This window comes from Lygodium microphyllum, chromosome 18 (genome assembly GCF_053477565.2).
Source record: "Lygodium microphyllum isolate KBCC chromosome 18, Lygodium_microphyllum_v1.1.10, whole genome shotgun sequence".
NCBI lineage: Eukaryota > Viridiplantae > Streptophyta > Polypodiopsida > Schizaeales > Lygodiaceae > Lygodium > Lygodium microphyllum.
The window spans coordinates 108,277,717-108,304,391 of NC_141152.1; the positions used below are offsets into that span (position 1 = coordinate 108,277,717).

The 26,675-nt window shown below is 41.5% G+C and overlaps 1 protein-coding gene across 5 annotated transcripts in view; it reads left to right on the forward strand.

Moving 5' to 3' along the window:
- The first annotated feature begins 208 nt into the window (after window positions 1-208).
- DPL1 (dihydrosphingosine phosphate lyase) overlaps window positions 209-26,675 on the forward strand; it is a 49,315-nt gene continuing 22,848 nt past the window's right edge. For 4 of the 5 annotated variants that reach the window (XM_087699088.1, XM_087699090.1, XM_087699087.1 and 1 more), the window contains exons 1-7: window positions 209-549; window positions 635-677; window positions 770-815; window positions 18,954-19,105; window positions 19,632-19,691; window positions 26,216-26,440; window positions 26,530-26,671. In XM_087699088.1, the coding sequence (XP_087555214.1) occupies window positions 396-549; window positions 635-677; window positions 770-815; window positions 18,954-19,105; window positions 19,632-19,691; window positions 26,216-26,440; window positions 26,530-26,671 (822 nt within the window). In that variant the 5' untranslated portion in view covers window positions 209-395. The remainder of the gene's footprint in view (window positions 550-634; window positions 678-769; window positions 816-18,953; window positions 19,106-19,631; window positions 19,692-26,215; window positions 26,441-26,529; window positions 26,672-26,675) is intronic. The other variant, XM_087699086.1, reaches the window with a different exon arrangement.

Sequence of the window (26,675 nt, forward strand, 5' to 3'; positions counted from 1 at the left end):
TAAACCAACAATCCAACCAAGATTCTTATGGCCGGCCGTTAGATATATTCACACACAGTGCAAAAAAAGCGTGCATCCGTCCGCCATTGTCTGAACCGGGCCTTAGGGTACCATGCAACATCAATAAACGCATGGCCACTACCCGAATCCGCCATTGGAGGAGGAGGCTAGGTACTTTGGGGTATTTCATAAAGAAATTCTGTAACACCCCAAGTACATTTGCAGGAGGGTGCCCGGTGCCAGGCAGGCGATATCGAGGCGAGGGTTGGCGGGCAGCACAAGGAAAAGCAGAGTAGACGAAGTCGAAGAAGAAGAAAAAGAAGAAAAACAAAGAGAGAGAGAGCGTGAGAGTCAGTCTTCCATCGCAAGCTCCCTTCTTCAGCATCGTCGTGGCTATGGAGTTTCAGGCGCAGGCCCGGTCTTCGATCAACCAATTCCTGTCTCATTACGAGCCTTTTACCCTCGTCCTCACCCCCATCGTTGCTTCCCTCGTCATCTTCGTCATCGCACCTCACTTCCTCTCTCTCCTCTCTGAGTTACAGCAACACGGTAAAGGCTTTTGCAGCTAGCATCTAGTCAAACAAGTTTGGATCACTGGCTGCTTAATGCTTTTTTAAAAAATGTTTTTGGACAGGTCTAAAATCAGCCATCGCCTCCGTTGCGATGACGCTTTTGCAGTACGTCGCTCTGTATTTTGTTCATGGATTCCTATTCAATTGGACTTTCAAGGGTCATGTGAGCTCATAGATGTGTCCCTTTTTTGTGGCAGAAAGATACCGGCTGTCAATGCACGCATTCAAAAACAAAAGCAGGAGGTGAGAGAGAGAGAGAGAGAGAGAGAGAGAGAGAGAGAGAGAGAGAGAGAGAGAGAGAGAGAGAAGTCATCAGATAGTATGTTACATGAACAGATGTAAATGCAAAAGCTAGGGCAATTGGTCAGGTTTTTAGGGGTACGTCCGGATATGGGGTATAATTCCCTTTTATCCAGGGTATTGCTCAGCTAGGGAGTAGGATCATCTTTACTAGCGGATATGTTGAGAATTGAGAATGAGACCAGAAGGAAGTCTCTATGGGCAGGTCTACAGGTAGAGGAGGTCCTTCTTTGGCATCCCATTTTTGCAACTTGCACTATGATGCCTGCCAAGCAAGTGTGCTGCTTACCAGTTGTTAGATTGCGCTTATTGACTACTTGTTTAGTTTTCTATGATACGAGCATGATCGAGAACATTTTTGATGAAAAATGCTACTCACAAAGCTATTGCTTCTCTTGTGCTTGTCCACATGGATTTGTGTGGCCCCAGGCGCATACTCCATTTTTGGGTAATACTATCTACTTGTAACATTGTGTTGAGTGTTGTCGCCTTCTATAAATATGGTGCTATATTATTCTCTTTGGGTTAAGGAAATTTTCATTGCAGTATACATCCACAACCAATCTCTAACCATGGTTATTCTAAGTGCGGCTCATTTTGTGGCTTGTTTTGAGCATAGGTTGCATGTTGCTCAATTTAAGGCCTTTGAATGGAATGTCTTCACGCATATCCCAAAGGCTGAGATGGCAATTGGATACAAAGTCCAATCGCTAGATTGTGTTGGTTACAACACAAAGACTGGATATTTTTGAATCAAATCAACTTTGACTCCATCGATAAGACAACACTTTGGGCCTCTTTTAAGAAAAGGAAATTGTAGGTAACTCTCACTTCCAAAGATCTATCTATAAAACCATGCTTAGTAGAAATTGTCTACACGACCAACTTAAAGGTTTTCACCATACCTTTAGAGAGCGCTCTCGCAATGTTTACTCTTAGCAACAAGTTTAAAGTTTCTTGAAATTTGAAGTATTTTTTGAAACAACTCAACACAATGATGTGTACTGTCTTATACAAGAAATACGCAAGTAGCTTAGACCTGTTCAATATGTAGAAATCCACAAGTAGCTTAGATCTCATGTCCAATATTTCTATCCATCAAGTTCGGATGTTGGATTATTTTGCAATAAGTGCGTATGTGACTTAACAAAAAGACTCTCATAGTAGCAAAGTCAAGACAAAGCAAGTAGGATGCACAAGTTGAGTTTTTGTGGGGAAGTTAGAGTGTATAGAATGCCCAAGGGTAGAGCAATGAAGTGTCGAAGAGTGACGTCCACCAGAGACGAATCCCAAGTGTTGTGACCACTAGTTGGAGTGTGGAAGATGAGGGAAACACTAAATGCTGATCACGAGGGAGTTAGAAGATGGAGGAAACAACTGAGATGATGCTTGGAGCAGAGGATGGCGGTAGGAAGTTGCAAATGCAGCAATAGAGCTGCTCCTTGAAGGAGAAAGACCACGACCAGCTGTCGCCTGCAAAGGGGAGGGCCAAACACAAGCTTTAGAAGATTGCTCGGAGGAGTGGAGGGTTGTCACTTGATGCTTGGGATTGTAGAGTCCAAATGCAAGCAACAGGAGGGACTAGCGATGATAGGGATATTGAATGCAGCCAAGTGTGGGGTGCCAAATAGTGGGCGACAGCAATGGATGTATATGCCAGGCGTTGGAGGAACTACGGAAGGAGTGGCAGCAGTCTTGAAGAGTAGACCTCCATGTGGGTGAAAGCTGATGGTTGAAATCTGCACAAAAAGAATGAGGCTGAATGGTAGGTAGTTGTCTATTTGTAGATATTAAAGGGTGTCCAAAAAAATTAGGATTTTGGGGACCATTGAAAGTCTCCTGAACCATGCATTAATTTTGCATTTTCATTAATTAAGTGTGTTTTGGGGCTGTTTAAAGATGCTAATCAAATGTAAAATACCACCTTTGAAGACCAAAATCGAGCCTAAAAGAGAAGGTTGACAATGTTTATCCCAAGGCATCCCACCCCAAAGCAGTTAGGTCATTGGACAAAGAGTGCATGTCGGCTGCCTAGTGGCCTGCCAAGACTATAGAGGCGATGGTTATCTTACCAAGCGAGTCCCAGTAGTCACCCTAGAGAGGATAGGGCATCGGATAAAGGGTACTTGTCGGTTATCCAATAGCCTATCAAGCCCTACAAAGATGAATGGAACCAAATTGAACTTTTTTTTTTTGGGATGGAAAGTTAATTTTAGGGGTGGCGATCGATTAAGTAATAGTGACCCAGAAGATGAGAGGAGGGATGGTGCACCCAACACATTGCAAAATAGTACAAGCTTACCCATCCACTCGACGATGCTCATGATGAGAGAAAGGTGATGAAGTAGAATGTGAAGAAGGATGGTGGTGTAATTTGTCGATGGAAATAGCTTGGGATCTGTCCAATGGTGCTTTGCACAATGGGATGCATAGTATGCTACATGTTGAAGAATGCTCATGCAGTAGGTGTCACTTGGACAATGTCCCTCGTGGAAAAATTATTCACTTGTCCAAGTGCCCTTTACAAAGATGATAAATTCATGCAATGCAAAGGATAAGGTACAATAAGGGGGAGGCCGATGTCAAAGACAAGTGTCGAAATCTATAGAATACCAAGAAGGGTAGGAACCCCCTCTCAACTTGGATGTCGATGCCAAAGAAGGAAAAGGAGCCTGAGGATGTTGGTCTTTGTGTGGTGTTGAGAACCATGTGAATAAAGATAATGAAGCATTCTTATTGGAAGAGCAAGGATAGAAGACACCGCCATGATAGCATCAAGAAAGATGCTATATGATTTGCTGCAGGAGGGGAAGTCTCCATGTTGGTAGAAGAGCAAAACTCCAAGTAGATGGAACCATGAAGGGAACAGTGTGTAGCTTTTGTCTCCAGCTCAGCAAGGATGGGTGCAAACTTGAATGCTAGCCCTACATTGAAATACAAAAACCTGCAAAAGAGATCAAAATCTGCAACCAGAGAGGCGAGTAGTGAGATACTCTAAAAAACAAAACTGAAAATAACGAAAAGCAAAGCTAAGTGCAATGCAATGAATATGTAAGTATGCAACAGAAGTCTAAAGAAGAGAAAAGCTAAATGTGGGGCCATCATTACGTATGCTGCCCACTAGCAGGGCTTTGCTAATGAAACACCTGATGAGGTAGTGAAGTGGTCCTACAAAGTGCAGTGGATGCCCTAGGAATGGATGCATAAAGTGCAATAGATGAGCCACTAGCAGACCGATCAGCTAATCCTTCAGGAATAGTAAAAGATAGAGGTTGCTGAGGTTGTCCCCGTGCCACATGTTGTAAAGAAAAATACCTAACACAGAAACATAAACAGAAACCGTACGACAAAGCACAGACTGATAAAAAGAACACAGTTAGGGTTAGGGTTAGAGTAACTCAGAGACAATGAACACAATGAATAAATGAAATGATATGACTACTAATAATATGATGCTCATGCAGCAAACACACTATGCAATGAATGAATACTGAACCTCGAACTTCTGTATCTCTAGGATTAGGACAGAGGTAATGAGCTGGAGAGTGTCATACTCCGAACGGATCTCAAATCGCAGCAAGGCAGTCTCCGGATGTCGAACACCAGCAAACGCAGCAGTGAGAAGGTGGATCTGATGCAGACAGCAGCGAGGAGAGAGACTAAAAACGGAGTCTGTAGGAGAGAGAAAGACAAAACGGAGCTTGCAGGAGAGAGACTGAAAACGCAGACAAGGCAGCCTGCAGGAGAGAGAAATACTAAAAACGGAGCCTGCAGGAGAGAAAAAGACTAAAAACGCAGGCATGACAGCTTGCAGGAGAGAGAAAGACTGCAGACTGTAGATAGGAGAGAGAAAACTGTTAGGGCGGTAGCTGGAGCCTGCAAATGCAGTAGTTTGCTGGCGTGGCAGGCAGTACGATAGCAATGTAGATGAATAACAGTCAGTCGCCAGGCAAAAACAGCAGCAATTAGCGTGTGGAGGACTGGAAACAGGCGCTAGACTGTAGGGAACAGTGATGGACAACAAGGGCTGAGATGTCCTCCGTGATCGGGGTGTGGGCAGCAAGCTGGTAACACCTGAAACTTGGAAAAACGAGATTGTGAAAGAGTGGAGGGCTGGCTGCCAATTTATAGAAAATTAGGGTTTTAAATCCTCTCCCACTTAACTTTCTCGATCCGCTCCTCGTTTTAGGGTTTTGGCTAAAATAAGCCTAAAATAAGCATGTTTTGGGGTTGTTTAAGTGGCTAAGTGCATTTCTTAGCACAACACCTCCTCTCAAGCCCAAAATAGGGCGAGAAAAGTAGGCCAATCTAAATTTTGATTTACCCCAAGGCGTCCCACCCCAAAGCAGCCAAGCCATCGGACAAAAGGTGCACGTCGGCTGCCCAGTAGCCTACCAAGACTATAGAGACGATGGATATCTTACCAAGGGAGCCCAAGTGATCACCCCAGAGAGGTCAGGGCATCGGACCAAGGGTGCTTGTCGGCTGCCGAAGGGCCTACCAAGGCCTACAAAGGCGGATGGAATCAACAATGGACTTGTTTGTTTTGTTTTGTTTTGTTTTTGTTTTTTTTTGAAAAGTGTTTTGAAAATACATAAGTAATATAAGGGCAGCGGCCGATAAAGTGACAGATAGGAAAAGATAAAGAGAGTTTTAAACCCAAGTTATTCACAAAACTAGCAAGCCAATCCCTTGCACTGACGAGGATAAGTGCCTAAGGATGATAAAAGTGAGTGTATGTGCCAATCATGTGTTGAATATGTGAGAGGCAAAAAAAACGGTGGGCTTAGCAACACAAGCAAAGCAAGCAAGCAAGGTTAGGGAAACTGCCTTTAGGAGAACTGCCATGTGTTATGCTACGAATATGGTGGATCCTAGAGTCGACCGCTCCAAAAGACCGAAAAGGGATAAATGTGCACAGATGCATGTTGACACGAACAGAATGCCAATGCATAGGGTAATGCAAAGGGAGATGTAAGATGTCATTCTCATGCAATATGCTATGCAACGGTGCCACTTGGACAGTGCCCTCGCAGGGAAAGTGTTCACTTGTCCAAGTGCCCTTTTATAATCAGGTCATCCTGATAGTGTGGATGAAGTTACAAATGCCCATAATACAATACAAAAGAATAAGTGAATGTAATGTCTAAAAAACTGTAAGCATCATCACTATCACGATCAAGAGTAGGAGCTACCCCTTCTCAAACTGGAAGGGAAAGCAAGAGGGAAGCACCCTCTCCCCGTCAAGTTGAAGAAGTAGGGGAGGGTGTACCCAAGCTGATCTTGGGTAGCAGGGACTGAAGAACCGGCCGGTTGACCACTTTGGTCAAGATATTTGCAAAATTATCTGATGAAGGCACAAACTCTAGGTGAATAGTGTCTAGCTCAACCTGCTCTTTGGAAAAGTGGAAGTGGACTCCCACATGCCGTGTCTGTGGTGTGATGATCGGATTGCCCGCAAGGGCAATGGCACTTTGGTTATCGCAGTAGACAACTATGGGAGAGCCACGTGGAAAATGAAGTGCCACAAGTAAACTTCTCAGATAGATGGCCTCAGTGGTGCCATCGAAGAGAGCCCGATACTTAGCCTCGGCCATGGAAGCTGCCACCGTCTCTTGCTTACGGCTGGACCAAGAAATGGGAGCCGTGCCCTAGGTAAAGAGGTAGCCGCCATGGGAACACCAGGTGTCAGGATCTCTTGCCCAATCAGAATCAGTGTACCCTTGCAAACATAAACCAGAACCATATGTCAAGCCATAATAAAAAGTACACCGCAAATAACGCAACACACAAAGACATGCAATCCAATGTGACATCCTAGGTGATGTGAAATACTGACTGAGTATGCTAACTGAGTAAGCTAAATCTGGCCTAGTATGAATTAACCAAAGAAGTTTTCCTACAACAGAATGATAGGTGTGTGCATTTAAGGGCTGTCCTAGGGTATCCCTCTCGTCAAAAACATCCCGCCTAACGATCACCTTGTTTGTGCGAGGATCGAACAAACGATAGGCTTTTGCTTTAGAGGAATATCCCACAAAAATAAGGAGATTAGCTCGGAGAGTACACTTACCTATCTTGTCATCAGACGTGTGTGTGTACGCACGACACCCGAAGACTCTGAAATGGAAAATAACAGACCGAGAGCCAAAAAATGCCTTATACGAGGTCTTCTGAGAAAGAGCCGCAGTCGCGTATCAGTTGAGGATGTACACCGAAGTGTTAATAGCCTCGATCCAAAGGCGTCAAGGTTGCGTAATTTTTGCCACTGATAAGGGTCCGGATTTGGCTTCGTTGGACAATGTATATTATGTCCCTCAGCTTGAGGTGAACTTGTTATTTGTTCAGCAGCTTTGCCGGTTGGGGCGAGCAGTTTTCTTTACAGCGACCACATTCGAGGTCCTAGACTCTTTGACTGGTTTAGTGATTGCTCGCGGTGAGGCACAGTCTAATGGCCTATACCACAGGACACACTTTCTGACCGAGCCGACCGCCGAAGGTTGCGTGTTCCATAGCTTCCATGCCTTAGCCACATCTCGAGAGCCTATGCAAAATGAGTGTCTTTGGCATTTTTGCTTAGGGCATCTTGGTTATGACTCACTTTATCAGTTGTCACGCCGCGAGCTGGTTGAGGGCCTTCCACGGTTGAAGCTAGCTCGAGATGTCTGTAAAGCCTGTCAGCTCGGGAAGCAGCACCGTACCCCATTTCCTCAGCAGTCTACACATAGAGTTGAGGAGCCTCTTAGATTGATTCACGTTGATCTTTGTGGGCCGACATCCACTGCTGCTTTGAACGACGCGCTGTACTTCTTTTTTATAGTGGATGATCATTCTCGATGTGGCTAAAAGTCGTTCAACAGGGATAGGAATCCAAGTCTTGGAAAGAGTTTAAGGAGATGTTCAACAAGAAGTTTTTGCCTTCATCCTTTGAAGTTGATGTGCAACAAGAATGGGATAAGCTGAAGCAAAGCCATGGATTAAAATATATACCAATAGGTTTGTAGTTGCTTCTCTTAAATTTATCTCTCTTAATGAAGTTCCTTTCAATATGGAGATAAGAAAGTTTATCCATGGATTGTATCCAACAGTATGGCTTCATACTTCAGAAGTAGCCTAAGATGCGGCCCTAGAAGTTGAAGGACTACATATGCCATGGATGCTTGGTAAAGCTTCCAATGGAAGGAAACTCTATTTTCATCTTATCCCATGTACAAATCTATAAAGCAATGGAAAAACCTATTTTCTCGTACTTGATTTTTGTCAAAGATTCTAACAAAGGCTCTAAAATCGAAGAGTTCATCTTAGATACAAACGAGGAGCAAATGGGTTTCTTAAAGGAGTATGAAGATTGTTTTGTAGACACTTAACCTAATGAGTTACCACCAGAGAGGCCAGAAGACTATCATATTGATCTCATTCTTGGAAACTCACCTCCAAGTAGGCTACCCTATTGTTTGAGTCCAACACAACAAAAGGAGATTATGAAGCAAGTGAATGAGCTCTTGGAGAAGGGTCTATCCAGTCCTCTTAGTGCAAAAGAAAGATGGATCTTAGCATATGTGTGTAGACTACAGGGGCCCTTATCAAGATTACAATTCGGAATAGGTCTTCCATTCCGAGAATTGATGATATCTTGGATAGATTGGATAGATCCAAAGTATTCAGCTGGATTGACGTGAAGAACGGCTACCATCAGATAAGGATTGCTCCTCAAGATATTCATAAAACAATATTCAAGACAACTTTTGGTTTGTATGAGTTTCTTGTGCTACCATTTGGTCTCACCAATGCTCTCTTGCACTGAACTGAATGAAAGTTGAATGCAAAATAGGACTAATTAGTCTTTGCATACAGCCCAAGGTGTGGCACTGGATTGGGCTGATGATGGAAGGCAGCACAAGGAGATGGAGAAGTGTCCTTCTACATTGGAGTGTGCAAACCTGCAAAGGGGGAACTTAAGAATGACCAGCCAAGTGTGGAGGACAGCTATAAATAGCTGAAATATGCCAAATCTGGCCGACTTGCTCTAGGAGGGGCAAAAAATGTTGGCTGATTGATCAACATGAATGAAATAATCAAGAAAATGTTGATCGCCATAATAAATGCTAGTTGCCCCATCCTGGCTAGTGTGAAGGCAGTCCAAACCCACTGAAAAAGAAATGCATTGAGCTGGAAAATAACCAGCTAGTGTGAACACTCCTAAATCCGATTGAAAAAGAAATGCATGCTCTAGAAAGAGCAGCTGCCTCTGTTAAAACATAGGACAGACAATGTCAAAGCTCCTAATGTTCCCATTCGAGGCTTACAAGCAAGAGATGACTATGCATAACACATGACTGCTAATAAATTATTTGAATAAAAATTAAAGCAACATATGATTCACCAATATTTGAATCATATTCCAATCGTACTTTCTTACCTGTCTACATTTTTGTACGGAAATGTATGGAAAAAACTATGATTGCTTTTGTAAGGTAACCCAATGAGGAAAATTTGATTTGTAGGGACTCACAAATCCTAGCAAAATCTCACGAACAAGATATCCACTTAAACACAAATATGGAGTGCTCCTCTGAGGCTGAAAATGCAGTTTTCTAGCATCACCAGTCTGCTGGGTGGAGAAATAAGTTGCCTAGAAGATGTCAAGGCATGTGTAGTGAGCAAAGTTGGTCAATAAAGTTTATACAAAGGCAGCCCCTGCATGACAGAGTGTGTATCAGCAATGAGGGCATTGGAGAAATAAGTTGCCTAGGAATTGTCAAGGCATGTGTAGCCAGCAAATTGGTCAAGAAAGTTTATACAAAGGCAGCCCCTGCATGACATAGAGTGTGTACCAGCAGTGAAGGCATTGGGAATGGAAAAGACTAGAAGCATTCAATATAGATTTGCTGCAGTTGTGCTGCCCAAGTATTCATATGCACATGACGTAGTGACTTTGAGTAGCGTCCTAGGCCCAAAATAAAGTGGATTGGCCAAAAAGTGGACAGTGACCTGAATTGGATCGAACTGGACAGAACTCCAATGTCCCTTGCTTATTCAGTGTAGAGCTCACAAGGAGGATGATTATAACTGCTAACATGCAGCACATAGTGTAGGCAACGATTCCAGAAGTGGTTCTGCCTGCATGTACTTGTTTTGGAAACTGCAACTTCTTCAGCATTTGATTCTTGGGACAATCCTTACATTTCACGGGCATGCTTGCCATAGTGGAAGCAATCACTTACTTTTTTGGCTTTATCCAGGGAGAGCACTTACACTGCGTGATTTGAGAAGTCCTCAAGATTATTCATTCCATTAGTAGGAATGCTGACATTACCTTCTTATATAATAAAAATGTCTAACCTCCAAGAACTGCTTCTTCATGTATTGGAACTCGAGATTATCAATTTCAAACTACAGCTATCTCAATATTTCGTGTTACACACATTACAGATAATGTAACCGGTCTATGACTCACATAAAGCAGTAGTCCCTTCAATTAATACCTAGTCTTTTCACATACACACACAACCAGAGACCTCAGTCCCTCGCTCAACACCAGATTGGCCCCGAAGTCCGGCGCCCCTTTCGGTATTTCTTTATCAATTAAAAGATAGAAGTTACCAAAAAAAAAAAAAAGAAATGTTCCAAGTACAAAGCCTGTGAACACTTGGCTTTCATATTTTGTGAGTAAATTTCAGCTGCGTAAGGATAGTACAACATATCCAGAACAACGTCCCAAGTAGGAATACACTTTCTGTGACCATAACTCAATAATTCAAGTGTAGAATTGCAATATGCAAAACTCTGTATTTACTGTTTTTCACCTGTTTCTTGACTTGTTCTCAGCCTATTCCAGATCTGTTCCATACGAGTTGGACTGCAAACCCTTTGATCCTGGCATCATTCCAGCAGTAAAATAGTTCCACAAACAACACTAAATCAGAGCTGAAAATCCTGTTCTTGTATGGTGTGGTCATTATTTTCTTTAGTTCCTGCATTGGAGAAGCAACAAGCTGCTCCTGAACCTGGACAGTGAGGCTCTTGCCTCAGCAGTAGAGAAGAGCAAAGAAAACACAGAACTGTACATTCGATTGAATCAGCCCATCATGTAGAGCATTTCCTCTGAGAATAGAGAGAGAGTTGACTAGAGGGAGCAAGCTCTACTTGCGTACATGAGTCAGAGACGAATAAATACTCTCCATAGCTGATGTACTTGCAGCAATTTGCCCTCAGCCCCCATGAATTTTCATGCTCAGATCTGCCCCTCTTGCATTCAATGTTTGTTGCTCTCTCTCTTTTTGGGAATTTATGCCCAAATTGTGACACATGGCATACACGTAACAATTTTCCTGTTTAAACCTTCTGATCTAAAATTCTTCATGATCGGTGCAGAATTTGACCTCGGCACAGACCAAAGCATTAATCTTCGTGCAAAAACGAAGATAATGACATGAACAGATTTCGGGGTCCAAAAATAGTAACTCCTTAAATTTTAGGGTCGGTGACCCTTGCATTTCTCAAGTTGTTATGAGCAACTTTTATCATTGCAACCACATTAAAAAGTGTAATGTGGCTCAGTTACGATGACTTTTATTTCGTGGGCATTCTCACATGTCCATCTTTTGTCTTGGCCAGGCTCATTGTCCTGCACCATCTCTAGTGGCTAAGCACATAGTCCCAAACCATTGGCATTCTATTCTTCAGTGCCTATTCAATCTGGTCCCAAGGCTTAGACAAACCATTAGTCCAATTTGTCTCAATGGTTGCCTCTTCTGGCCATGCAAAGATCCTGGCTTAATCCAAGAGAACTCTGGGGGTAAAAAGCAACAACTAAAGAAAAGAAAAATAAAATATTTATATAAGTAAATAAGGAAAGCAATTGCAAAAAGTATCACTATCTAGTGACATATCTCCCTCTTGAAAGAAGCAAGCGACCTCGATTGCATGCCACATATGCTAATGGATGACACAAGACGATAACAAGATTCTCCATGTTATTAGTACCTTGGCATGTTTCACTTGCTAACAGATGACACGGGGTGATGGTAGAACTTTCCCCACTACCATTTGTGCCATTGCAAGTTCAAGTCTCACATAGGTGGAGGATCACATCGTGTATCCAACTATGGTTACTAGGAGTCTTTCCAATATACATGTTTCCGGATGCAACATAGGGTAATAGCACATATCCTCGAACTATTAGTGTCACAACATGTATAATCATTCAATTGAAGTGTAACGAATACAACTTCAAAGCACTGAGATTTCATTCAATGATACACATGTTAATACTAAGTGTAAACCATACATTGTGCACTTTTCAATGATATGCAGAATTCAACTGTACAATAGAGAATGTACATTGCTTCAAAAAGCATTCTAAGTCACTGTAGGTTCCAGCAAGAAAGCTTCTCAGTAAAGCTACAATAATTGAGGCGAATCTGCCAATTCAGCCTTTTCCATCCTTTTGGCATCCATTTGTGAATAGTTCTTGATCTTCACCAAAAATCTTCTTATAACTCTATCTTTCACTTTCCTATCCTTATGTGTCAGGATCTGCTCAAGAACTAGAATCTCATCTAATTCCTCTACTTCAGGCTGTTCCTCTTGAACCATATCTTCTGGCACTTCACCAATAAAAGGCCTCAATAGGCTCACATCGAATGCATTATGAATTTTCCAATTCTCTGGCAATTTCAGTCTATATGCCACATCATTGATTTTCTATGAGATTTGAAAAGGGCCATAGTAATGCATGCTTAGCTTTGGAAACAAATATTCCTTGCCCTTCTGTTTTCTCAAACGTGCCTTTTCAAAATGAAATAAGACCCAATCATCCTTTTTGAACAAGAGTTCTCGACTATGACTATCTGCAGCTCTTTTCTGTTTAGATTGTGATTTTTCTAAGGCATACTTCATCTTTTTATATGCTTCTTCCCATTCTTTTACATAATGATACGCTTTAAAAATGTTATCTTTTGTCTGCAAAATGGGAGGCAGTTTCTTTCCACCTTCCACAGTCTCAAAATGTGCTTTGCTAGTAGATGAGTGCATTGTATTATTGTATGCATACTCAACCAATGGCAAGTAGTGTTTCCAAGAAGTCTTATGGTATGAAACATAACACTTCAATAGATCTGAAACAATCGAATTTGCTTCTTCAGACTGTCCATCAGTTTGTGGATAAAAAGAAGATGAAAATTTCAGTGTAGTGCTCATGTTTTCAAAAAATGCTTTCCAAAATAAGCTAGTCATTCTTGGGTCTCTATCATTGACAATTGACCGTGACATTCCATGGTACTTGAAGATATTATGCAAAAATATCTTTACTATATGTTTTGACTTAACCTTTTTCCTTATGGGAATGAAATGTGCATGTTTGCTGAATTTGCAAATGATAGTCCAAATTCCATCATTCCTCGAATAAGTTCTTGAAAGATAAAAAATGAAATCCATGGCAATACTTTCCCATGGCCTTTTCTGGAATAGGCAGTGGTTGCAATAACCTTGGTGCTTTAAGTCTATCAAATTTGACCTTTTGGCACACAAGGCAAGAGCTGACATATGCATCAACATTAGATCTCAAGGCTGGCCAATAGAAGAAAGTCTCTACCACTTTGGTTGTAGCATCTATACCACGATGTTCTACATACGGTGGAGCATGACTTTCTAATAAAACTTTTGACTTTAACTGTTTTGTAATGCATAGTCTTTCGTGCATCATGACAAAGCCTTCTTTGAACACATAATGATCATGATGTTGGCCATTGATCAACTGTTCATAGATCTCATATCATTCAATTCATGGTGATAAGAAATTGAAATAGCTGACACTTGTGGTTTGCGAGATAAAGCATTTGCAACTACATTTTTCTTGCCTTCCACATGCACTATTTGAAAATGAAACATAGATAGGAAATTTGCCCAACGCATGTGTTTCTCTTACAATTTAGCTTGTGTGAGAAAGTATCTAAGTGTTTGATGATCCGTTTGCACTACAAAATCAGCACCAAGCAAATAGTGCTTCCAACTAGAAAGTGCATGAATCACAGCCAATAACTGTTTCTCATAAATTTGGTAAGTCCTTTCAATGACAGAGAGTACTCTACCCTCGTATGCCACAACTCGGCCATTCTGCTTTAATACAACACCAATGCTGTTTCCACATGCATCACATTGCACTACGAATGGCTTAGATAGATCTGGCAAAATAAGTATTAGGAATGTAGTCATTTTCCCCTTCAAACATCTAAATGCTGATTTCTCTTTGTCAGTCCATTGCCATTTGACATTCTTCTTTTCAAGCGCATGTAAAGGAGAAGCAATTTCTACAAAGTGTCTTATAAATCTTTTGTAGTAAGAGCATAGGCCAAGGAAATTGCGGACATTATGAACAGTTTTTAAGTCTGGCCAAGAGACAATTGCTTCTATATTTGCAGGATCCATCTTCACATCATCTTTAGAAACTATATGCCCAAGGAAGTGAATCTCTTTCAAAAAGAATTCACTTTTCTTTCCATTAATGAGCAATCTGTTACGCTTAAGCTCATTAAAGACTGTTTAGGCACCTGGCTCAAAAAACAAAAACAAAACAAAGCAATCTGTTACGCTTAAGCTCATTAAAGACTGTAACTAAGTGTTTTCTATGCTCCTCTTCATTCTTTGAAAAGATAATCATATCATCAAAAAATGTGCCAATGAAACTTCGATAAGGGTGGAAAGCTCTATCCATCATCTTGTTAAACGTGGCAAGAGCATTGGTCAATCCAAACGACATGACTACAAATTCATAGAGACCAAATGTTGTTCTAAAAGCAGCCTTATGGATATCCTGTGGCCTGATTTTGATCTGATGGTACCCTCTTTTCAAATCTATCCTACTAAACATTTCTGCTCCTTGTAATTGATCAAGAATGTCATCTATCTTTAGGATCGGAAATCTATTCTTGATCGTGTTCTTATTTAAGGCTTTGTAGTCAATACACATTCGCCAAGAGCTGTCCTTTTTCTGAACTAGCAACATAGGTGAACAAAACGAAGAACTACTCGGCTGAATTAGTCCCTTCGCTAAAAGCTCATTAACCTGTGTCATAATCTCTTTTTGCTGCGCTGCATTGACCCTGTACGGTGGCCTATTGGGCGGACTAGTCCTTGGCATGAAATCTATGGTATGATCTTTAGGCCTCTCAGGGGGTTACTCTCCTGGTAAGGAATCCGAGAAATAGACACTGAATTTATCCAAGAAAGCCCTTCTACTTTCTACTAGTACAAATACATTACTGTCAACTTCATTAACTTGGTTTGCAAAAACCAAACACATAAAAATATGATTTTTCATTACAGAAGTAATTGCAGAAGTAGAAACAATTGGGACAAACTCTCCTTTAAGCTTCGTATCTAATACGTGAGTCTTGCCCCTATGTACAAGAGTAATGGTTTTGTTGTAAGTATCCAAGATAGTATGCTTTCTGTGGCACCATGGAATACCCAACAGAACATCACAGCCCTCTAAAGGCATAATATGGAACTCCTTTGTGTCCACATAGCTTTGAATGTGCATACAGAGTTTCCCAAGAATGGGGGTGACAGGTTTAATATGTCATGGGCATGCCAAATCAGCCTGTCCAACTGGTCCCATTTTCTCGGGACGTATATCTAGCTTAGTTGCCAATGCCGGTGAGATAAAGTTTGCACGAGCTCCAGGATCAATGAAAATAAGCATTGTGGAATCTCCGATCTTTCCCCAAGCTCTACACAATTCTGTAGCATCATCAGCTGATTGATCTCCCACCATATCAAGCACTAAGCCAATGTTGGGCTTCTTTTTACTTAGCGCATCTTTATCCTCCGCATCTTTAGAAGATTGCTGTGGGCACTTAGAAGCAATATGGCCTTTCTGTTCACATATAAAGCATTTCCTTTCTTTCTTCAAATGATTTGCCAAAAAGGGGTCTTTGTTGTCCTTTGCCCTGTTGAAAAGAAGTCTGAGGTTGTTGCTCAAAACTTTTTTTCCAAAAAGTCTTCTTTGTAAAGCTGGTCTTTTTTGAAAATTACTTCTTCTTCTTGCCAAGATCCTGCTTAGACTGAGAATCCTTCTTTTCAATGCCTTTAAAGTTGTCAGCTTTTCCTTTCAACAATGCATTTGCCACACCAACATTTTCAATTAGCTGTACCATATTTGTAACCTTGGTCTTGGTACAATAATCCCTGATGGCTTCGGGCAAACCGCAACAGTACTTTTCAATTTGTTCTGACATGGGCACTGTCCTATAAGAACTCACGGCCTTAGAAGTCTCAGTAAAATTCCCTCTAGTGTAAGCTACATCAAACTGCCGTATAAATGTCAAAGCTTTCAACTTATCTTGCATACCACTAAAGGTTTCAAACTTTAATGTCAGACCACCCTCTTTATAGTCTTTAGGCTTTGCACTTTTTGGTGTCAGGCTGTCATAGACAGGTGGCTGTAAAAAGGGGAGTCCCTTAGGCGCATTATCGACATTAATTTCACCAGTCTTAGCTGCCATATGTCCACTAGGCTGAGAAAAACCAGCCGTTGCATTTTGTACTCTAGGCATCAAATAAGGACTCTGCAAGTCTGATAATTGGGCTATAGACCAATATTAGTCTAAAGTGGGTTCACTGCCTCAATAGGCATCATTCTTGATGGCCCTATGTGCAAGTATCCTTGATAACCAATGGGTAATCCAACCATTGCTTGAAAAATGACCCACCACCAAAGTAACCAAGATAGACAGCAAATTGAGGAGGAATAAATTGCTGTGCCACTTGTGCATTATTGCCTTGACTATTCACTCCTTGGTCGTGTGCTTGTGCTTCTTGTTGCACTGGACGTGTCTCCATGCTTGCTGTCTTTTCCACATGCTCACGCACATTAGAGGTTTGCCTTTTTGAGCGCTCCATGGTATGATGTGATGACTCAGCCTGAGAATCCTCATTACGTGACTTTAAAATTTTTTGCATCCGAGGATTCTTTACAAGCTGTTTGAAAGAGTGAACCATACTAAGGAGTTGTGCCATAAACAAGTCCTCCTATTCTTGCTCATCATCCTGTGGTTCAATCTCGGTTCTAGAAGGTGCTGACACCTGTGCGTCAATAGTCTCTCTTCGGCGTCTATGAGCAGAAGAAGAACTCTCTTCTTCATGAGGGAGTTTTCCTTTGCCTTTGTCCATGTTTGCCATCTCTCTAGTCCTGTATCCAGCAAATACTGTATCCAAGAAAAATCTCGTAGTCTTTCTCACATGTAATCTCTGTAAAACCTATGTATGGCCTTTTCACCCAAAACTGTTCGAGCTTAAATTCTTATAGAAAAGAATTCAAATCCCGGGGATGAAACCATGTAACCGGTCTATGCCTCACATAAATCGATAGTCCCTTCAATTAATACCTGGTCTTTTCTCACACACATACAAACATAGACCTCACTCCCTTGCTCAACACTAGATGGGCCCCCAAGTTCGGTGCCCCTTTTGGTATTTCTTTATCAATTAAAAGATGGGAAGTTACAAATAAAAAAAAAAAGAAATGTTCCAAAGTACAAAGCCTGCGAGTAGTTGGCTTTCATCTTTTCTGAGTAAATTTCAGCTGCATAAGGACAATACAACATATCCAGAACAACATCCCAAGTAGGAATACACTTTCTGTGACTAACTCAATAATTCAAGTGTAGAATTGCAATCTGCAGAACTTTGTATTTACTGCTTTTCACCCGTTTCTTGACCTTTTCTCAGCCTTATTCCATTCCAGAGCTGTTCCATACCAGTTGGACTGCAAACCCTTTGAATCTGGCATCATTCTAGCAAGAAAACAGTCCCACAAACAGCACTAAATCAGAGCTGAAAACCTTGTTTCTGTGTGGCGTGGTCATCACTTTCTTTAGTTCCTGCATTGGAGAAGCAATTAGCTGCTCTTGAAGTTGGACAGTGAGGCTCTTGCCTCAGCAACAGAGAAGAGCAAAGAAAACACAGAACCGTACATTCGATTGAATTGGCCCATCATGTAGAGCATTTCCTTTGAGAATAGAGAGAGAGTTGACCAGAGGGAGTAAGCTCTACCTTCGTACATGAGTCAGAGACGAAGAAGTACTCTCCATACCTGATGTACTTGTAGCAATCTACCCTCAGTCCCCATGAATTTTCACGCTCAGATCTGCCCCTCCTGCATTCAACATTTGTTGCTCTCTCTCTTTTTGGGAATTTATACCCAAATTGTGACACATGGCATACACGTAACAATTTTCCCGTTTAAACCTTCTGATCTAAAATTCTCCATGATCGGTGCAAAATTTGACCTCGGCATAGACCGGAGCATTAATCCTCGTGCAAAAACGAAGATAATAACGCGAACAAATTTTGGGGTCCAAAAATAGTAGCTCCCTAAATTTTAGGGATGGTGACCCTTGCATTTCTCAAGTTGTTCTGAGCAACTTTTATCATTGCAACCACATCAAAAAGTGTAATGTGGCTCAGTTACGGTGACTTTTATTTCGTGGGCATTCTCACATGTGCATCTTCTGTCTTGGCTAGGCTCATTGTCCTGCACCATCTCTAGTGGCTAAGCACACAATCCCAAACCATTGGCATTCTATTCTTCAGTTCCCATTCAATGTGGTCCCAAGGCTCAGACAAACCATTAGTCCAATTTGTCCCAATGGCTGCCTCTTTTGGCCATGCCCAGATTAATCCAAGAGAACTCTGGGAGTAAAAAGCAACAGCAACTAAAGAAAAGAAAAATAAAATATTTATATAAGTAAATAAGGAAAGCAACTGCAAAAAATAAGGAAAGCAATTGCAAAAAGTATCACCACGTGGTGACAAATAATTTTATAAGTTAGGGATGCAAGATTACTGAAAAGAATATACGGAAGTTTATAAGGATTATTTGCACTGTTGAGAGCAGCGGTCTCACAGCTTGAATTGAATATGAGTGCTCAATAATCTCCATATAAATTCTTCTCTTTTCACTATTAAGTTCTCTCTTTTTTGCTATAGAAAAAAGCTCTCTTTCGTAAAGCTAAGTCTAGGTAAACTTTCAAGTTTGGCAAAGCCTCTGCATGGTTCCAACTTCCAAATGTTTTGTAGGTGGTAAACAAACTTCAATCAGGGGGAAAGTCTGGAAAGGAAAGTTGGTTGTCAGAACTCCCTCAGACAGGATTGGGGAGTGAAGTTCTCCATAAGTTGACACAAGAGAAATCAAAAGATGGAGCCTGGCAGGGCAAAAGTTCTGGTGCAGTGTAGGTACTACAATTTAGCTTTCTTTTGTGGGGTACTTGCATGTATGATAAGTTTGAGATGACTCGAAGTCCTTCAGTGGCTGTCTTATGGGACATTTTCTTTTTTTTTAATGTGCCATCATTTTCCTCTGTCCCAAAAGAGTGATCTTTCTATTAGTTAGAAAGGAAATGCTTTACTTCCTAGTTCAAGATCAACAGAGTGCACCAAACTTTGCAGAATAAGGAAAACTAATCTCAGAACTTGTCTATGTCTCAACTAAGATGGTGGCTCTTTGATCTTATTTTCTAATTGAAAGTTAGCAGTGTTTTAGAAGAGCGAATGACGTTTGGGACTGATGCAAATAATAGAATTGTGGAAATAAATTGCTTTAAGTATATGTAATTCACATCTACTATCATTACGTGTGCTGTCCTGATGTGTGATAGTTAGAAGTAATCAATTGGGGTCCATGAGATCTTTGGTTCTTTAATAAAATGCCATTTAATAAACAGGAAGTTAATTGTTGCTATTATGGAAATTGTTCAGGTACATTGGGGGGGACGAAACTGAAGGTCATTTCAATATATTGAGTACAGCTTATGCAATGTAAGGCACTTCAGAATGAGTATCACTGCTTTAAACTTCTGGCACTTCCTTCTCTATAGTATGTTGGCAGGCACTACATCTGCTCTTTTTCTGCAACATTTTATACTTTTTTGATTCTGTGGCAACTGTCATCTTCTCTTACGTTTTTGGCTTTGTATGATTGTGAGTTGAGATGTACTGTCAAGGGCTTGTTCATGATTGCTGTTATTCCAGTCCTAATCTAGAGAGCAAGTCAGTTTATTTTACCAGCACATATGTATGAAAGTCTCAACGCATACAGTGGGAGTGCTTATCCAAAAGAAGAGAGCTAACATGGCTAGGCTGGCTGCTGTCTTTCTAAGTATGGCACTGTAGTGATCGTGGTCTGCATTAACAAGTTCATGAGCATTTGGATTTTGCTAGCCATCTGCATCTGGCACATTGTTTACTCTTTTCACTTGCAGATCGCTATTAAAGGTGAATAACATGACTGGGACTTCTGATTCTTGCGATACTTTGATGGCTTGAGGTGTGACCCAGATTACTGCTCTACTTTGCCCACCACATACTAGTATCAGCAGGAATTGCATCAAACATTAAGGCTTTACAGTTACTGTCAGGGCAGAGACAATCTCTGCAAGAGGTAGCTGTCATGTCATAGCTTGGCAATCTCTGCAGGAGCAATTGAATCAATTGGGGGACTGTCCTGCCTCTCCTTTACTGAAAGAACAGGCTGCTGGAATTCACTCTGTTATGCTCCAGAGGTGGGGCAGGGTGGGAGGAGGCTTATCTGTATTCCATAATAGGTACAAGTTACTGTGATTGTCCAACAAAGTGGTGTAAAGATTAGTGAAATTGGCTAAGCATCACCAAAGTTATCTGGGAAATCTGCTACCTCTTGATGTCTTTGAAAGGGAAGTCATGCAGCATCTCATAAAATAGTGGCAATTTAAGCAATATTGTCCTTGTTTCCTGTCTTTTAAAAAACCGAGCAATGTATGAATACATTCAGCAAAACAACCAAGCAACAGAACTTGCAGAGGCATTGTCAGTTTTTGGGTGGATCCTATGTAGACTGAGTAGCTTGAAAATCCTTATGACATATGAGCATTGAGCATTATGCGATAACAAGATGCACGAAATTTTAACCTTTATGTCTGCAGGCTCATCCTATGATTGAAAGTTTTGTTGGAACATCTGATTGCATGAATGACTCGAAAAGGAGATGCCTCTTTTGTGTAGTAGTTTGAATCTCTTTCTTTAGTAAGATGAGCTTTCTTTTTAATGCTTAAGATGTCTTAAGTAGCAATGACACTTTGTCTGTGTTTGAACTTATGGAAATAAAAAATGAAGTATACTAGGTCTCAACAGAGGTATTGGCACTTGATTTCTAAGTGTGGTCATGGCTAGTATCTATCCATGATGTACCATGGGCAAGGCGTAATGGTGATCCATCTTGTCACCATAAGTGTCATCCATAAAGCCCAACCTTAAGAACCTCCCTCAATCACCATCCGGGTAACCCTTCTTGTACTTGAAATTGCTTTCTCTAACAGTTAACTAAGTGGCTTAAACCACATTGTGCAAGCGCTATGAACTAGAATCTCCATTGGTTAGAAGCTTAGGAAGAGGTACTGTACTCAAGTCATGTGAGAAAACGAATATCAAACTCTTGCTTTTGGTGGATGAAACAGAAGAGATGTAGTTCATGAATGTGTAACGATGACAAGGCAGAATAATACATGCCTGTGGTACTTGTAAATACTGTAGGGTGTTCACATAGTTCCAAGACGGCTTCTAACGCAAAAGAAAGCGCAGGTTGGGTTTGTTGTGATATGAAAGCATAGGGCTGTCCCACATACTGCTCTGCAGATTCAGCTCCTTTTTACTCATAAATGACCTTTAATATGTTGCCTACATACTGCCTTGATTGCTGCCTCTCCTTGATGGAAATGAACATCTGCTATAGAATGCTTTCCCTATAAAGGCGTAAATCTGGCTGCTTCTGGGTGACTGTCCACCCAAAATGGAAATCTGGCCACTCCAATGCTAAAAACACAGCTGTTTGGTAGCAGAACGGGCAACAAAAAGTTCCCTTGGGGATTTCAACCTTGACCTAGTAGCAAATGCAAATCGTTCAGCAGGCAGTGTGCTGAAACACAAATGTACAGGCCTGACCAGGTGACTGGAAATTGCTCAAGCTAATGGAAATCACTGACAGGAGACCAGTTATGCTGAGCAGGACCTCATCCGAGACAGTAGACACCTTGCCTAGATGAACCCAAGCTCATCCAGGTTGAGGGAAGACGAAATGTGGCAGCAAACAAACGCAAGTTTTGGTGATGGTACCATGTCAAATTGTATTTTAATTTAAGGAGGAATGAACACATGAAGGCATGAAGCTATGGAACTACATAGATGCCAAAACAGTGAGACATGGCAGCCCTGAGCTTGTGTAGCATGCACATGTGAGGGTGATGCAGAGCGAGAGCATGACAGACTGGCCACATGATTTGTGAGTTCCTTATCCTTTCATTCTTATCTTTGTGCATTCATTTATTAGTTGTGTTGTTTGTACATTATGTCTCTTTGCTAGCCCTACTGTTATCTCACACAACCCTTCCGTAACTGGATTCTTGTTAGAGCTTTTCTGAAAAGGCAAATGATTTAATTTTTGTTAGTGCCAATTTGTGTGTGTTGGTAGTGCCGCTTTTTGTAGTGGGAGAAAGTAGGAGAAAAGCAGGAGTTTGGAGAAGAGTTAGAATTGAATTTTCAAAGTAGGAGAGGCTTCGGAAGTACTTATGGTATGAGTTGTTGAAGGACAAGAGATCCTTGAGGCGTGGGAGCCTAGGAATGTTGGTATTATATGCACAAGAGGAAGATTGTTGGAGAAACAACTCATGAAGGACAAGGAGCAATCCAGGAGTGAGTAGATGTGCTAGCTAAATTCTGTTTTTTGAGGTGTGAAGCTGCCACATGGCAGATTTCTGGCTATTTGATTTGGACTTTCTCTTCCGTTCCGCAAGAAGCTATATCTTCAAGATTTGCATAAACTTTTACCGACTTACTAATGAGTCCAAGGTAACCATGAAATGCGTTTCACCAGGGATGAAATACAAAACACTGTTCCCTAATGAAACATTTCAGTATACAGTGTCTTGTCTACCCTGTCAGTCTGAGAAAAAAGAAGATAATTCCTAATAAAATACTGCTAAATATATATATTTTGATGTGACATCTTGCCATTTCATGTGGCATCTCACTTAGAGCCTACTGAAATGTTTCATGCTGAAATGCAACGATTTGGGTATGAAATGTTTCAGGGGCAAAGTGACACCTTGCCATTTCATGTTGCATCTCATGTAGAGCCTATACAAGGGTGAAACATTTCATGCTGAGATGCAATGTTTTGGGTATGAAATGTTTCAGGGGCAAAGTGTTTCGCAGTTATCTTGCTAATGACTTATTTTCAAAATCTGATTGATTAGGAGCGAGTAAGCTCTCCTTCTCCAGCCTTATTGTTTCACTTTTAACTAGTAGAACAAGGTTTCATGGGAAATGAATGTTGCCATAGTACCTATGTAGCTTTTGTGAGATCAATGTAGCCAAAGGAATCTTCTGCCTATCACTGCATTTGTATGTGAGGAAGTAAGCTGGAAGTATGGGAAAAAGGATTATCAAGGGTCAATCTTACCTTCAAACTTACTTGGATGGTAAGGCATGGAGTGTGTCCTCTTGGCTAGTAACTACCTCCTCACACAGACTGAGTTGCTGCCCATTAAGTATGCTCGGCAGCCTTCAACCTTAGCTTTCTCCTTGCAGTACCTGTTCCAAGCCTCACACTCATGTTGTAGGGCAGCTAGTGTTAGCAGAGTATGTTAGCTCATGTGTGAGTCTGAGCATGTATTATGGCTGGGCACTTTATGTAGTTATTTTAGGCATTTAAAGTGTGTAGCATTTTATGCTATTGTGGCATTTATTGTTGCTAGTCAGCCAACATTAAATGCTGGTCGACCTGACATATTTTATGGCATTATTCATGCCTATATATATTTTGGGCTCCTCCTCTTTAGTCAATTCAATTCACCACTTGGAGGTCCCGTGGAGAGAGGAGCTGGTGCCAGTGTCCACGCACCCAATGACTCACTGCCGTATGCGATAGTCTCATGTCTGATATATGGATTCCATTTCCTAAGCATACATCCGAGTTCTCATCTGTATTGTGTTCTTTCTTTCCCTTTCTCTTATGTCTTGTATTTCAGCAGTTTATTACAGCTTATGTTTGCGCTTCCATTGCTGCACCACTTCTGACATGGTATCAGATTTCAGGATTTGTGCTCTTTTTGTGTTTTCTTACTGATTTCAAGACTGTTTTCACCCTTCCTGATTAGGTGACTGTTGCTCCATACAGGCGACCTGTTTTATTTGCGTTTTCTGCAGATTTGCCATCGCTTGTTGTCTACAACCCCTTTGCTGCCTGTGTTTTCAGTTTTCAGGCTGTTGCAACAGTTTTCCAGCCTATTTGTGGCGGTACTCAGTTTGCGTTTTGGTGTTCCTGACTCCTTCCTAGCTGGGCAACTGTACCTTCAGGCTGTTTTTGGCAGTTTTGGCTTGGTTTTTTGACTTTTTGCAGCAGCTTTTGTCTTCTTTTGGCCAGATTTTGGGTTACACTGCATGTGAACTCTTGTTTTTTGCAATTTGTGCTTGTGTTTTGACTGTGTTCCCTCTCCAAATACCTTTTTTTCTCTACTCCTCTTCTAAATCCTCTACAGATGGCTCCTCCGTACACATCCATTGATGATACATTACATGGAGGTTCAGGTGAGGCTCTTGCCGCTTCAAAGAGGGGTTCGAAGACGAAGAAGTTGAAGGCCCTGTGTTACCATTGTGGCAAGAAGGGCTGTTTACGGAAGGACTACAAAGAGTTAGCGGCTTCTAGGAAGAAAAAGGAGCAGAGATGAAGCGGGATGTGGACTCCTCCGACGAGCCATCATTTGCCTCAGATTTTGACTCCAATCCTCTGGCCAAGATGAAGTCCAAGGCGTGAAAGGCCCCTTCTTCAGATCGTGGGAAGGGCTTGGTGGCCCCTTCCCTAGCTGCTTTCTAGTGGTGGTGATGAGGTCATCCTTCATGACTCTCCAGTGCCAAAGAGGGAGTGTGAGAGGGTGGTGAGATGGGGCAGCTTTGCCTCATCTATAGTTCTATATAGATGCACAGAATCTAGAGAGGGACATCCCTGACGCATCGATCGAAGTTTGGCATTACAAATCCTGAAGCTAGGATTGCCATCTAGGTTCATGATGGGTTGGTTCTTTGAGAGAGAGTGGGTGGCTTTCGTCTGGAGCTCACACGAGGGGACACTTTGGCGGTTTAGCCAAAGAAGGGGAATCCATGGTCATTTATGCGCTGCGGCATAGGTGACAGGATGGTCACATGTGCTACATCAGAGGCATCGTTGACAGACATTGAGAGTTGCTATGATCTTTTCTATCTTCAGGAGCTGGTACGATCGACATCGACATCAGGTTCTCTCCGAGGCACCTTAGTTGTGGCTTGATCACCCAGCACTTGGGTATCCATGGTTCTACTTGGTGGTTCTATGTTGTATGGTTTCTAATTCATTCTCATTGTACCATTGTATTGTATCAGATCACCCATGATCTGAGAGAGGGTGTTAGTAGAGTATGTTAGCTCCTTCTCCTTAGTCAGTTCAGTTCACCACTCGGAGGTCTCGTGGAGAGAGGAGCTGGTGCCGGTGCCCACACAGCCAGTGACTCACTGTTGAATGCGACAGTCTCGTGTCTGATATATGGATTCCATTTCCTGAGCATACATTTGAGTTCTCATCTGTAATGTGTTCTTTCTTTCCCTTTCTCTTATGTCTTGTATTTCAGCAGCTTATTACAGCTTATGTTTATGCTTCCAATGCTGCACCACTTCTGACAGCTAGCTACTTTGGTTAGGCTGTTTTGGTGCCACACTAGTGCAATCAAACCCTTTCCAAAGGCAGACTTCAGGGTTCTCTTTTGGTCTCCTTTTCTTTAAAAGGCACTTAACTTTTTATGGTTTCCTCAGGTTGCTTTCATCAACTGTTCCATTTGTATCATAGCGTGGATCTTTGTTGTTTTGATTTGGGGTAGAGAGGGCACTTGTATCCATTATGAAAGCAGATGTACTGTCCATGAAAAAAACATCTTGCACTTTGGGGTGACCTTATTGTTCCTGGTTTATTAATTCTCTAAGGTTGCCTCCTTAGAGCCCCTTGTTGTATCTCTGATATCAGTAACTGAGTTCATCAGCATAGTTTTCCAACAACACCTTCCCAATTCTTTGTAGACACAAATATATGCACATTTTGACAATATATATGCTAGCTTCTCTAATAATATACTCGAGTTCTCAATTTAAGCCATTTTTAGTGATGTTGTACTCAATCAACTTACTGATTTGTGACATGTATGAAAATATTGCTTTTGATCTTTGTCATGTTTTGAATTAACTGGATTACTTGGATTTCTCACACCATATTCTTGCCAATCTTGAAGGTTTGCGCACACAAACCCCTTGCATGCTGATATCTTTCCAAGCATAGCAAAATTTGAGGCAGAAGTGGTCGCAATCACAGCATCCTTGCTTGGTGCGAAAGATAAATTATCTGGGGGCCAAATCTGTGGAAACATGACCTCGGGGGGTACTGAGAGTATTTTGATGGCTGTTAAGTCCACTCGAGATTACATGAAGTCAGTGAAGGGGATTACAAAGCCTGAAATGTTCGGATCCCTTCTTACTCAACTTGTTTACATTCAGCGATGTGACAAATAGTTCTCTAACTTTATGTTACACTGTTTTTCATTTGCAGGGTTATTCCTGAATCTGCACATTCTGCTTATGATAAAGCAGCCCAATACTTTCAAATCAAGTTATGGCGTGCAGCTGTAAATAAAGATTTTCAAGCAGACATTCGAAGCATTAAGCAGCTAATGAACAGAAACACTATTCTAGTAG